The 12806-nt window shown below is 37.6% G+C and overlaps 1 protein-coding gene across 1 annotated transcript in view; it reads left to right on the forward strand.

Annotated features, from left to right (window-relative positions):
* Nucleotides 1-12806, forward strand: part of BEND5 (BEN domain containing 5) — a 595256-nt gene that overhangs the window by 373349 nt on the left and 209101 nt on the right. The window contains exon 5 of the mRNA XM_035891345.1: nt 2552-2768. Within this exon, the coding sequence (XP_035747238.1) occupies nt 2552-2768 (217 nt within the window). The remainder of the gene's footprint in view (nt 1-2551; nt 2769-12806) is intronic.

Below are 12806 nucleotides of genomic sequence, written 5' to 3' on the forward strand. Positions count from 1 at the left end.
AGATCTCAATCTGATTAGGCTCCTGTGTGTAAGCTGTGTTGTTGGTATCTAAACACTAACTCTCTTTCTCTATATGACTCACAAATAGATTAGCAGTGACAAAGTGCTAGGAGAGATAAAAATAGATTAGCAGTGACAGGAGTACTATTATAATTATTTTTGGAAGATATGGTTTGAATTAAGAGTTTGGGCACTTTCTGCCCTGAGAGGGTGAATTTAAACCTAGGAACTGAGGATGGTTTCTGCTGTTGTGTCAGACACCAGATAGTGAAATGTCAATACCAGATGTCCTAGAAATCAAGATTAGCCATAATAGCCAAATGCAGCCATAAAGTGATGTGTCAAAGTGGATAATAAAACAGATGCTTAGCTTCTGTAATGAAGGGGAAAGGGAATGAAATATCAAAAGTGCCTTTAATACATTAACAAAGTTGTCTTCAACTTGCTTAAAAGTAGAAAGTTATTGAACCAAGGAGAACTATGTGTCATTTAAACATTAACTATCAGCAGATGAATTTCAATTAGCATTAGCCTTTCTAAAATCCTGAATTTCCTCCTATTGGTCTCATTTTACATGAAATTTTTATAGCATAAAGTGAAGCTTGTCCTTTATTATTTCTCCCATGCTAATTTGGAAACAAATAAAGTTCAACAACTCAGCAACATACTGTTTAAACTTGCATTATGGTTTGAGGACTGGGAGCTAGAATACATTTACCCACTGCCATATCATCTGCTTGATTTGAGATCAAATGAGGGATGTCCTATAGCACTCCAGAGTAAGGGTAAATGATAGGAATATGTTAAGATACTGGAGAACCCTATTAGGTTAGGGTACTGCATGCAGACAGCTGGTGGCATCTTCCCCCTACTGATACTTTTAAAAAAAAAATTAAAATAATTGTTTTTCTGTCCTTCATATTTGCAACTTAAAAATCATTTCCAGATCTCAGTGATAAGCAAGTGTCTTTCTTAACCAAAAATGCTGAAGCCCTGAATATTCAAGAACCAGGGCAATAAAAGGGGCAAATAAATTCTTATTTCAACTCTAATTAACTGCATCACTGGCTTTCTATTGTACTTTTTCAAGAACATCTCAATTCCTTTCTGTTTCTCTTTGTAGCTCCTGAGTCTTGCTGATCAGACTCCTCAACTGCTGCTAATTGGCAAACACGTACTTCTGCATAATGAGCGGGTTTTGTCCTCTATTTCATGTTAGCAATGAAAGGCCACAACTGATGCTCTGCAGTAGACCAGCTTCTCGGAACTATTACAAAGAGGCACATTACTACTGCTATGTCTCTAAATCTTATTATGTTTTCCCTCACCATGATTGTAGTTTAGCTGAGATCTGCTCTAATCGTTAGATGAGACCTGTTTATAATGTTGTGTAATTGAATCAGTTTGAGTCTGCAGAACCAGAGTGTTTTGTTGCCAAACATGACTGGTAAGTTAGTTACATCAAATTACAAGTGTATGGCATGACTAGAGGATCTCCTGTTTAAATAAAGCTAGAAAATCCATCTATGAAATGAAGAAAGAGTACAAAGAGAAATATTGAACATCTTTAGTCCATAGAACAAGTGTTTGACCCACCTCTGAAAGGTTACTCATTTCTGTTGAGAAATAACAGAATAATTGAAGTTGGGTGAAAGATGTCAGGCAGATATTTGTTATTCCTTAAACAGATACCAGCTTGATAACAATGACATAAATGTCTCTATTATAATTATTTACCATCATGTATATTCATTTTTATCTTGTCAGCGCTCTAAGCCAGAACTCTCAAGGAGGGCAGCGATCCAAATTGGAACAGGACCAAATACCCTTTTCTCCTTTGTTTTCTAGTTTAGGACCAGGCTGTTTTCCATACCTGAAGTAGTTTTCTGGGTTTTGTTGGTTTTTTTTTTTTTCACCTCAAAAATGTATCTTTTCCTCCATTCATGGGCTAGGTGTTGATATATCCCCTGACTCTTAAGGATAATAGAAATATAAAGATGTCCTGAATTTCAGTAACAGTTCTGGCAATGTTGCCTTATACTGACAGTCCTTCATTACTTATGCCTTGCCTCTGCGCTGGTGATTTAGGCCTGTATGAAAGGATGTAGCCACACTCCAGCCAGAGGTTTGGCTGAAGCCTGTGGAGTGGTATGCGGTTGCACCAGCTGGATAGCAAAGCATAGGATAGCTTAACTGCCTGTGCATCCTTTTCACTTCTTGGGAGTGGGTTTCTCTGGTTGTGTGATGCTCTCCCCAGCTACAGTGACTCTGCCAGCCTGGGCACCTGGAGAGAGCTGCAGTCCCTGTGGCGACCGGTGCACCGGCACGGTAGCTCTGCTGCGCCTGGGCCCCTGGCGTGGAGGTTGTCTGCATGAGTGTGCCGAAACGCAGGCTCTGGGATCTGCTCGCCAGCTCCTGAGCCATTCAAGCTGTTACATTACATTTGCTTTAGAGGAAATTTGAATCTCACACAGCTGTTGGGTTTTTTTCAGATTTCTTATGTCAGTGTATATATATGTCAATGCATATATATGTTGTTTTTGTTTTTTAGGCAAAGAATACCCTCTAAAAATGTTTATTACTATCGCTGCCCAGACCACAGGAAGAACTATGTCATGTCATTTGCTTTTTGCTTTGACCGAGAGGACGACACTTACCAGTTTGCCTACTGTTACCCCTACACCTATACTCGCCTTCAGCACTATCTTGACAACCTACAAAGGAGGAACATGGACTACTTTTGCAGAGAATTGCTAGGACTCAGCGTGGTAAGTAATAGGCATGCTTGCCAACTAGCAGGCTTCATTATGAATGTCTAACCTTAAATGCTTACAGAATATCATCCATCACCCCTGCTAAAGAACACACACGCACATAATTGTTTTACTGCTATCAACGACCATGAGGTAGTGTACCTGCATGGTGAAATATAGACAAATGCTAATTTAATTTCACATAAAATATTTCCTTTGCGATATGCAAGGCAATGCTAAATTCCCATGTAAGATCAATTTACCTCTAAAGACATTAAAAGATGAAATTGAAACAGCTTTATTGAAGAAATGTGATTTTTAGAGGACTCTGTCCATTTGTCTTTCTGGAAGAGCTTTTCTGCTCAGATGAAAATATGCATCTTTGGAACTAGAGTGTAGCTTTTCTTGGTAAAGTAATGCAAAACATACACAAGCTACCTGTTTTATTTACTCTTAAAATGTCTGCTTTAATAATTTGAAATTAAAAGGGGTTTAGTGGTCTCAGTATAGATCCTAGTGGCCACATGAAAATGAAATGTGATAGTTCTGGTGCAGGAAGGAGGGTTAATGGTAAGGGTGAACTGCTGCTCACTTCACTATAACATTTCTCTGAAATGTTGCCTGTCCTGAGGTTTTGGAAAGCATGACTCAGCCACTCCCATATCAACTCAGAAATCATCAGATTAAAAAAATAATAGCAGAAATCTTGGGTTGTTCTTTTTCCTTCTGTGTTCTCAAGCTTTATAGTGCACGTGTCCCACATTCTTCATCTTTTCTCTGAGATTTGATTTGGTCTAAACTTTTAGTGTGTGTGTCAGGAGAAAAAAGAGCTACAATTCCTATGAAGGCTGCTGATCCCAGGAGCTAGGGCTTTAAAAAGGATCCCAGCATATATTGTGAAAACCATAATGAAATCGTATGTATAGTCTGCACTGGAATAAATAAAAGGCTTCCAGCATTAGAGCAGGCCGTTGGGATCCCTATGGTGACATAAAACTTGGAGGAAAAAATTAAGTTACGGAGAAGAGTAAAAACAGAATTAACAAAAGAAAGCGTTTTTTAACCCTTTTTGTCAGTTAAGTACAGTTCTTGTTCTAAAGATGACTATTACATATTCCTGAACTGGTATTAATTATTAATCATTCCAATTAGAGGGACAAACAATTGTAAGGGAAAGGGGTATTAAAAAAATAGAAAAGTAAAATCTTCAGAGGGTGGGAGGAAGGAGCACTATCATTTTAATGTGTATGGGGTTTTAATTATTAATCTTAGAGGACAGAGCTGTCATTAATTCTATAATGAAACTGAATTTGTTTCCTTTCACTCTGAAAATAGTGTATAAACAGTCACATTTGCATATTCATCAAACCCCTGATCTGGCTGATTAAAACACTGAGATAGGAGGATTTGTCTTTTATCTGCATTTTGACAGACAGAGTTATAGTCTTATATCTTGTTAATATTGTGTTACCAGTAGTCGCTAAATATTATTTTTCCTATTTCAGCAAACTAAACAAACAGATGCCATTCAAAATGTGGCAGGAAATGTGCTGTGTATAAGTCCCGATTTTATATCTATATGTACACACACAGTATGTTTTGCAGAAATTGATATGGTAACATTTTGCAGCTCACCATGCTGATCTGTATAAAAAGCTTCTGAATCAGGCTCGCGCTGTAATCTTTGTAAGTAACGTTACAATCTCAGAGCATTTCTGGCTTTTCTCCACACACAACTGTCCTAGAACAGCTTGGTAATTTAATGTCTTTGCTGAGCTTGAATAGACAATTTCCATAAGTTCTCTGCGAGTTAAATATTTTAACATAGAGCTTTGTTGCTATCATACATCTTTAAATGGTGAAAAACAGGATCCTTCAGTCTTCACTGCACAGTGCTTCATCAAAGCAGAAGCTGGCTGTACTTTAGAGAATTGCGTGCCATATAGGATAGATTTAGAGCTCAGAAAGCGAGCTCCATCCCTGCTCTGGCCCCTTATGTAAGATACGAGGAATCAGACTGGCATAAAGAGACCCTTAAAAGCTCTATTCCTGGCAAAGGGCCGATACCCCTGGTAGCACATGGTGAAAGGTAACTTAAAGATGCCGTCTGAGGACAAACTCTGGAGTCCCCATGCTGGGCACGGGGCTGAAGCAGGGCGGCATGTTGGGGGAAGGCTGCAGCAGATCTGTCGAGCTGCCACTTAGGCACCGATGCACTCTGGTTCATTCCAGGGGAATTTTACAGCTCCCTGCAGCAGTTTGCAATTGTGAAGATGGAGAATGGTTTGAAACAATTTCGCCTCTCCTGGATTACGAAGTTTTGAGCTGTGCCTCTTGGAGACAACAGAATCTTGCCGCAGATCTTCGGGGTTTTTTTTATTTTTCTTTCTCACGGAACAGTAAAATGCGAGTCACAAGAAACCATGCTTAGATGATTATTCCTGAAGGCTTTCTGAGTGCTCATTTTGCTGCATGTAATGTTTTCAAGGCAATCTAATTTCTAATCTAATTTCATATTTTCTCTAAAGAAAGTACTATGCCTCCATTAACTCCTTAAATACTTTCATTAATTCTATGAAAATTGAAAGAGAAATATCAGTGTGGGACATGTAATTGTCATTAGGATGCAGAATGGCAAAGTGGTTCAGAGCCAAATGGCAAAGATTCCCATTGCCGGTGTGAATGGATAACTTAGCTGTTCTATTTCTGACCTTTTAATGTTTATATTCTTTACTTCAGGGAGCTATCCTGTAGTCTAGATGTGCCAAATGGGCTTGAAAATAGTTTCTCCTGCAAGCTAGCTATGATCGTCACCCAGGTACCATTTAAACTGTCATTTTCATTCTGCCATTGTTGGCCTTAGGTAACTTCAAAATCTCTATGGTTTGTCCCAACAGATCATAAGTTCAAAATCTGTGAGCATTTTTTAAAATTGTGAAATTAGTTTTTTGCGTATTATTGATGTGCCTGTCATCTCAGCATATATTATGCAATGTTGTACAGCATAATGTAATGAAAATAATTTTTATATTTCTGTGAAAATGAAAGGCTCAATTTACCTTTACACTACCTATTTTATGATACTTACACAGTTTCATGTGCAGTAACAGTTATGTGTAGCATTATAAACAATGTTTCAGAGTTGGCCAAATATTTGAGTGTGTGGTCATTTGAAGGCGGTAGTCTAAATTAGCTGTGCATATTTGCAGCGTGCAGACAATTGATGAGACCTGTACCTCTACTGACACACATACTATATTAAACGTGTTTTGGTGAGCCTGGCTCAGCTCCTACAGCCCACTTTACAAATCACTACTGGCTTGGCAGTATTTTCATTACTCACTCAAAAGAGAGCCAAGATTAATTGGAGACAGATACTTCCTTTCACCCCATTAGGCAATGGTGCTTCCAAATTACACTTGAGGAGAATCGCAACTGCACATACAAACCACAAGCCTCAAAGGGACTTCCACAGTACACAGAGACTGGAATATGGAATTCTGTTAAATTAAATATTAAACATACATATTTTAAAACAAGAAGGCAATATGTCTAATGTAGAGCTCTGTAAGTGAGCCAATCTCTTAAGTCAGACATGAGATACTGAATGAAACAGATTGGAACACAAGGTGCTTCATTCTGACTCCACACCACTTTGGTGCGTGCTTTTAATTTACATAAGATACTCCTGATTTATGCTGGTATCAGAGAGATAAGAATGAGGCCCTAAGACTGTGAAACTGCACACCAGATGCCACATTGCTGGTTCATTGATCAAATATCCCTTATTTACCATCTAAATGACTGGGTACCCCAGTAAAAATAGTTGATCAGTTCTACTGATGTCTACTGGTCCATTTTTAACTGCTCAGTTATGACTGTTTTAAAGCATGAAGCAAAGAAAATAGACAATTTTCTAAGGTTAAATTTCCCATTTCTACGTTCAGCGTTAGGTTATGTAATAACAGTTCTGTAAAAGAAAAGTATACTCTTGGTCTTTGAAAAAAAATAGAAGCTACAGGCTTCAGTGTGATGTATCATGCCTTTGAAATCATGTTGGTATCAGATTCTGAACTTTCCAATGCATCTGACTGCAACTAGGCTGAAATGTCATCTAAATGCAATTTGTGGCAATTTACTTGGTCTGAAAAAGGCCGCAGAAATAATGCTTAAAAAAGTAAACCCAACTTCTCATTTCTCTAGAATGTAAAAGTGCACCTACACGTATGTTCAGGGCACATTCTCTTTATTCAGGGGTGTATCTATTTAGTCATATAGTGCTGCTGCTCCTGTAGCATTCATAATATGGATGTAATCCCAATACTGTATGTGAGATTTTAACTGTTCTTCTGGCTATTTTCTTCGCTGGGTTGGATATCACCAGAAATAGAGTTGTACCTAAAAATAACATCACTGACAGTTCTTTCCAAAATAAAATAAGATTTATAGTATATAATAGCACAGTATGCTACCAAGGAAATTATACAAATAACATAAAAAATAACAGGGAACTCTTCTATATCATTGGTTTTAAGGAAAATTTGTTAGAATTTAAAGGAAGTTCTGGGAGATAAACTGGCTTGTGGGAATCATAGGCAAGGAAAGATAGGTGAAACTATGTTACTGTTGAAAGTTGCCATCTGTCTGTAGGATATATACAACTGTTCATGGTAAAAACAAGAAATACTTTGGTTTAAGTTGGCAACAATATATAGTTTTAGAAAAAACAAACTCAATAAAGCCATCATTTACAATTAATATTCTGCAAGGTTACTAAATGTATAAGCTGGTTATTTCTTATAATTCCAGAAGGAGGACTGTTTCATACAGCAAAATAATTTCTAGAGGGATTTGCATAAATTGTTATTTATCTATCTATGAGTAAAAAATCTTAAATTAGGAAGAAGGTTTGAAATCTTAAGTCATTTTGCAGCTCACATAAGTATGCTTGTTCATTTGAAAATCTTAGGAAAAAAAATTATTGGAACTTCACAGAAAAGAAGCTTTGAGCATAAAGAATCAATTGGGTTAAGAAATCACCTTCAGAAAAACTGTTATAATCCACTTTATAAGAAAAAAACCTCCTGAAAGGAATGACAGTAAATGAATTATATGTGGTGGTGTTACTCTATACAAACTGTTTTCCTGCGTAGGTCCCAGGTTGCACCCTTTCATCCTATAGCCACACGGGGAAACCTTTGGAAAGTCAGTGACCTTTCTGAATTTTTCACTGGGGTTTCTGTAGCTGTGCAGGTTGGCCTTTTGCTTCACGGCTCTTCCATTTCCACATCAGGTTCTTCATCTCGCCTTCACTCCACGCTTGTCCTTCATCTGGCTTGCCCTTTGCCTCAAATCTAGCCTTCCCTTTTCTTTCCATTTAGTTTATACTTTCCTAAGCTATCTACAAGCAGAAAGTTGTGGCCTTTGTTTGCTGCTCTGATGTTACTTATTCTGGTTTTTTCTTTCCCATTCATTCCCCTTATCTCTTTGAGTTGTGAAGGGAAAATCCAAAATAGCTGTTAGGTCTTTTAAATAGCAGGACTGCGCAAGGAACTCACGTTCTTTTCTGTGCACTTGGTATCCCCATCTCAGTGCTATTTCATGTAACTTCATATCCTGGCCTATGACGTGTCTTCCTTGTCCTTATGTCTTTTGTGCTCTCTGTGTCCTCCGTCTTGTAATATGTACACCTGCATTTCCAGAGAAGCTGTCATAACGTGGGTTTTCCAGGCTTCAACCTGGAGAGGAAACATTAATAATCTAGTCGGTTGTCCTGACATAGCTGAAGTAACACCCAAGTGCAGGAAGGCATTTCAGGCTCTGAATCCTTGTTTCATGGCAATGGCAGATTTCAGATGAGAGGCAGATTTTATTCCTTCCTGTCCTCAGCACTTTCTACTGCTTGGTTGGGTGCCACACAGCTCAGTGTGATAGCTGTAAAGCCAAGAGGAAAAAACTTGTCTTTGTCTATGGAGTCAATTCAACCCCCAGATCTGGGCAGCTGCCTTTAGTTACAGCACCCTAAGCTTTTGGGGACAGAGGGAGCACCTATTTTACTTTCCATGTTTGGTGCCTTGCTCACTAGAATGCCTTTTTGGTTGGTGCTTGGGAAATAACATAGTTCAACCAATTAATGTCATTCCATCAAAAAACAAGTCTGAGGTCCTGTATGTACAGCATTGTAAAGCTTTTTATGGTTTTAAGATTTACATAGTTGCCCTGAAGGACATGCAGATATTCTGAATATATGTATGGCCCTTAGAAACCAGTGAAAACCCTAGAATACATTCATTCTTCTTTCACTTCCATTTACAGAAATTTGTTTTCCCTCTTCTGTAGCACAGCATTAAGGAATGATTACTGTGTTGGTAGTGATGCTGAATGTACTCACATGTAGGGGAAATCATGCTATGTGGAGCTATTAGCTATGTTTGCCCCGTAGCACTTTACTGCATTGGCTCTGCTGGGATTTTGACTATGTTTGACTTGGTTTCTAGTTAGATCTTCTGAGTGCTGACTGTGTAATGCATCTGTGGGGCTGGATTTGTATTTTAATCTGTATTCTTTGACTGCAGACCCAGAAGATAGTTAGCCTGGCCCACATTACCTGTAGGGCTGAGACTTTGGGATTGAAGGCTTATCTAACAATTTTAAAGTCTACTCAGTCCGAAGGGTTTGGATTTATGCCTTTTAATTCAACCAAAAAAAGAACTATTTATTGATTTAGCTTTATACTAGCTATATAATGTAAATATAATGTATTAAAATCTCTAAATACCTTAGGCAAAATCTTATTTACATAATTTGTGTAAACTGAACATTGTGGCTCTGATCCAGCAAAACACTTAAGCATAGATTTAAACTTAAGCATGTTAAATAGTCCTGTTGAAGTCACTGGCACAGTTCATGGCATTAAGTGAAATGTGTGTAAAAATGCCTTTCAGCTCCAAGGTCAGAACAATCAACAATTTGCAAGATCAAGACCTGGTACCCTAATGTGTTTTGCTGTTATCTTGTACTACCACTGTAACAACATGACTACAGGATAAAAAATAATAAAAAAATTCCTAGACCTTAAGCCCAAGTTCTCAGTGTTTCCAGCCAAACCTACTTACAAAGTAAAGAGGAGTAATGATGTTTTCAGTCTTACATGAATGTAATGGATCTGGCTATGGGTTGACTTCTATTTCAGTTCTTTTTAAATGTTTGTTTTAATAAGCTCCCAAGGGCCTGTTTGTCTAACGTATCACCTTTACCTACAGTGCACTGACACCACTGAAGCTGAGAGCTAAATTAGAGATCTGATTGTAGGTTATGGAAAGAATTTCCTTGCCACTCGTTGGTAGCCAATGGATTTGGCCAGTGATTTCATTCACTCCTTGTAGTGGTATGACTAAAACAAATTCACGATGAGGTAGATATGGTTTCAAATAGCTTTCCAGTATTACAAAATCCCCACTGCACAAGATTTTTAAGATTTGTGTGTAAGACTGTGAGCCATTTTCTCCCACTTTCAACGTAATATAACAAATAAACCATTCAAAACCAAACAATTTTTTTTCAGTCAGGGTTTGAGGTTTCTACATATCTTCCTCCACCCTCTCTTCAGATTAATATTTCTCTTTTTTATGGTATATACCTAATAGATAATACCAAAATAATTCAACAAATGAAAAGTAGTCTCAGATTTGAATTTAGGAAGTCTTTATTTGTCTGTGACCTCATTTTTGGATATTTCGTCACTCATCCACCTCTAGTTGGAGAAGCTGGTTCAGGCAATGTATTCTGCAACTCTTTTTGCTGTTGTCTGTAAATATGCTGAATGCTTGCGTGCAAAGTGAATCCCACCATTTCTCAGCAGTCCTTTTTGCAGTGTAAGAGTAGGGCGTGCACCTGAGGCCTTTTGCATGAGAGATCTATACTAATCCTGGAGTTCTTTGTCCTTGCCATGCACATGTTCAGTAAGACTTTATCTCTGTTGTCCTTACGCTGAAAGCTGTTGTCCTTGAAAGCTGAAAGCTGGCTCTAAAAAGGCTTCATGCCCATCTATGTCAGAAGGGAATTTGGGATATATCTTTCTGTCACATAGGAACAAGAAAATAAAGAAATAAGAAAATAATTTGATGCAGATAATATGATAATGTAGACCAAGGAAGTGTAGTTTAGGTGGCCCAAGTTGGATAAGTGCATCCTTACTGTTGACCACGAGTATTTTAATATGTGTACTTGAAAAGAAGAACTAAGGCTCAAGACAACCTAATGGATTTCTAGAACATGTAGCTGGGAGATATCGTATGTAGCCTGTGATCTGTTCTTGTTTGCAGTGTGGTTTTAGTGGCCCTTGCTTTTCTGCACTGTTAGGGAAGTATTTTTGAATCAAAGAATAGTGCAGTGAAGGACATCAAACTTACATGTAAGGGAGGCTAGTGCCATCCTTATTTTAAGACATCATGTTATGTTCAAATGTATTTTATTTTAGAAGATCATAACAGTACCGAAAAAAGGAAATACTCTATTTCTAGAAAATCCTTGCTCCAGTTAAGTGCTGCTATTATCCACAAATACTGAAAACAATATTTATCTTTGTTTTGAAGGCAAAATAACATACAAATAACATGGGGAGACAGGAGCTTTTCAATGTAAAGCAGTAGGTACTTAATTGAAACTGTTTTTTCACTTCTTAAGAAATATAAGATACAGCTTAAAGCCTTTTTAATACTCTTTAAAAGAGATCTAACATGACAACCAATCATACTGGTACATGAAAAGAACTGCACTCTCTGATAAAGATCCTCTTTTTCATGTTTTCAAACAGCAGCTGAGCACCATACTGTGGCAGCAGAGAACAATCTGAGAAAATGAACACAGATTGAAAAGGTCTCAGTTACATGACATTTTCAATAAAAAAAAGTCAGCCCTAGGCCCACAGTTAAAAATTTTCCCTTAGAATTCCCTAGAATTGTGGGCATACCTTTCTACAGAAAGTGTTCTTTTTTCTGAACTACCTTATCTGATGTTCTAATAAAGGTGTAACATGGAGGAAAAGAGAGGAGAGAGACTATCAATTTCAGGAATTTTCATAAGTGTGCACAAAAGAAAAATCAGTTTCAGAATTCCATTTTCTCCCTTTTATTTTGAATTTCCCGTTAACTGCATCCAATTTTGCACTTAGTCTTAATTAGCTACATTTTAAGAGGACTGTTACTTTCTCAAAATCTAAAGACTTCAGGATTTTATAATACATATATTTCTTTTCCATTTAGATTTTATGCATTAAGGTGGATTACAATAATACATTAATACCCATCATGATATTTTTAATCAGCTTCTTTGTTCATTAGTAACAGCTGCACGTTGTTAAAGGGGTTTTTTGGTGGGTTTTTTTTGTTGTTTATTTGTTTGCTTTTTTTTAATCTAAGTTGCTTAGAATTAAAATATTAACTAGTCTTCTCCATATTTATAAAGGCTGCACTGTTGTGCAGCATGGAATGAGGGAAAGTCTTATGCCTACCATTAAAGAAAACCCAGTTTTTTAGAACTTTTGCTCTGACAGCCTCTGAAATATTGCACAAATGACACTGAGTTGAAGTTCCTAACATTCTTCTGACCATAGTGTCATTTTATAGGGAGAGAGACTATTGCAGAAACCTGGAATCCTCAGAAGCAGTCTGCGGTAAAGACTTTGGTACTCATTTTTGGAACTTAGCCACCCTAACCAGAGTTAGTTTACACGGAGTTTCACTTCAGAACGGAGCCGTGAGACCGCTGTCAGCACCATGGACAGTGCACGCGATTCGTCTTTTCAAGGCACTCGTGCGTTTTCACGTAATAGTTTTGATAAGCTGAAAATACGAACAGCTTCTTTCAGAAGTCCTGATACACAAAATTGAAGCCCAACTTTTGATAGTTACACACCAAAAAGAAGTTTAATGTTTTGGAAACCAGGCCCTATTTGCGACTTCTGAGCTCTTTAAAGTATGGTCCACTGTGTTCAAGAAAATCATTAGAAATGGAGTCTGCTATTTTGCACAGTTCATGTGATTCAAGACCTCA

Source organism: Egretta garzetta, unplaced genomic scaffold, assembly GCF_000687185.1.
Source record: "Egretta garzetta isolate BGI_Z169 unplaced genomic scaffold, ASM68718v1 scaffold533, whole genome shotgun sequence".
Classification (NCBI taxonomy): domain Eukaryota; kingdom Metazoa; phylum Chordata; class Aves; order Pelecaniformes; family Ardeidae; genus Egretta; species Egretta garzetta.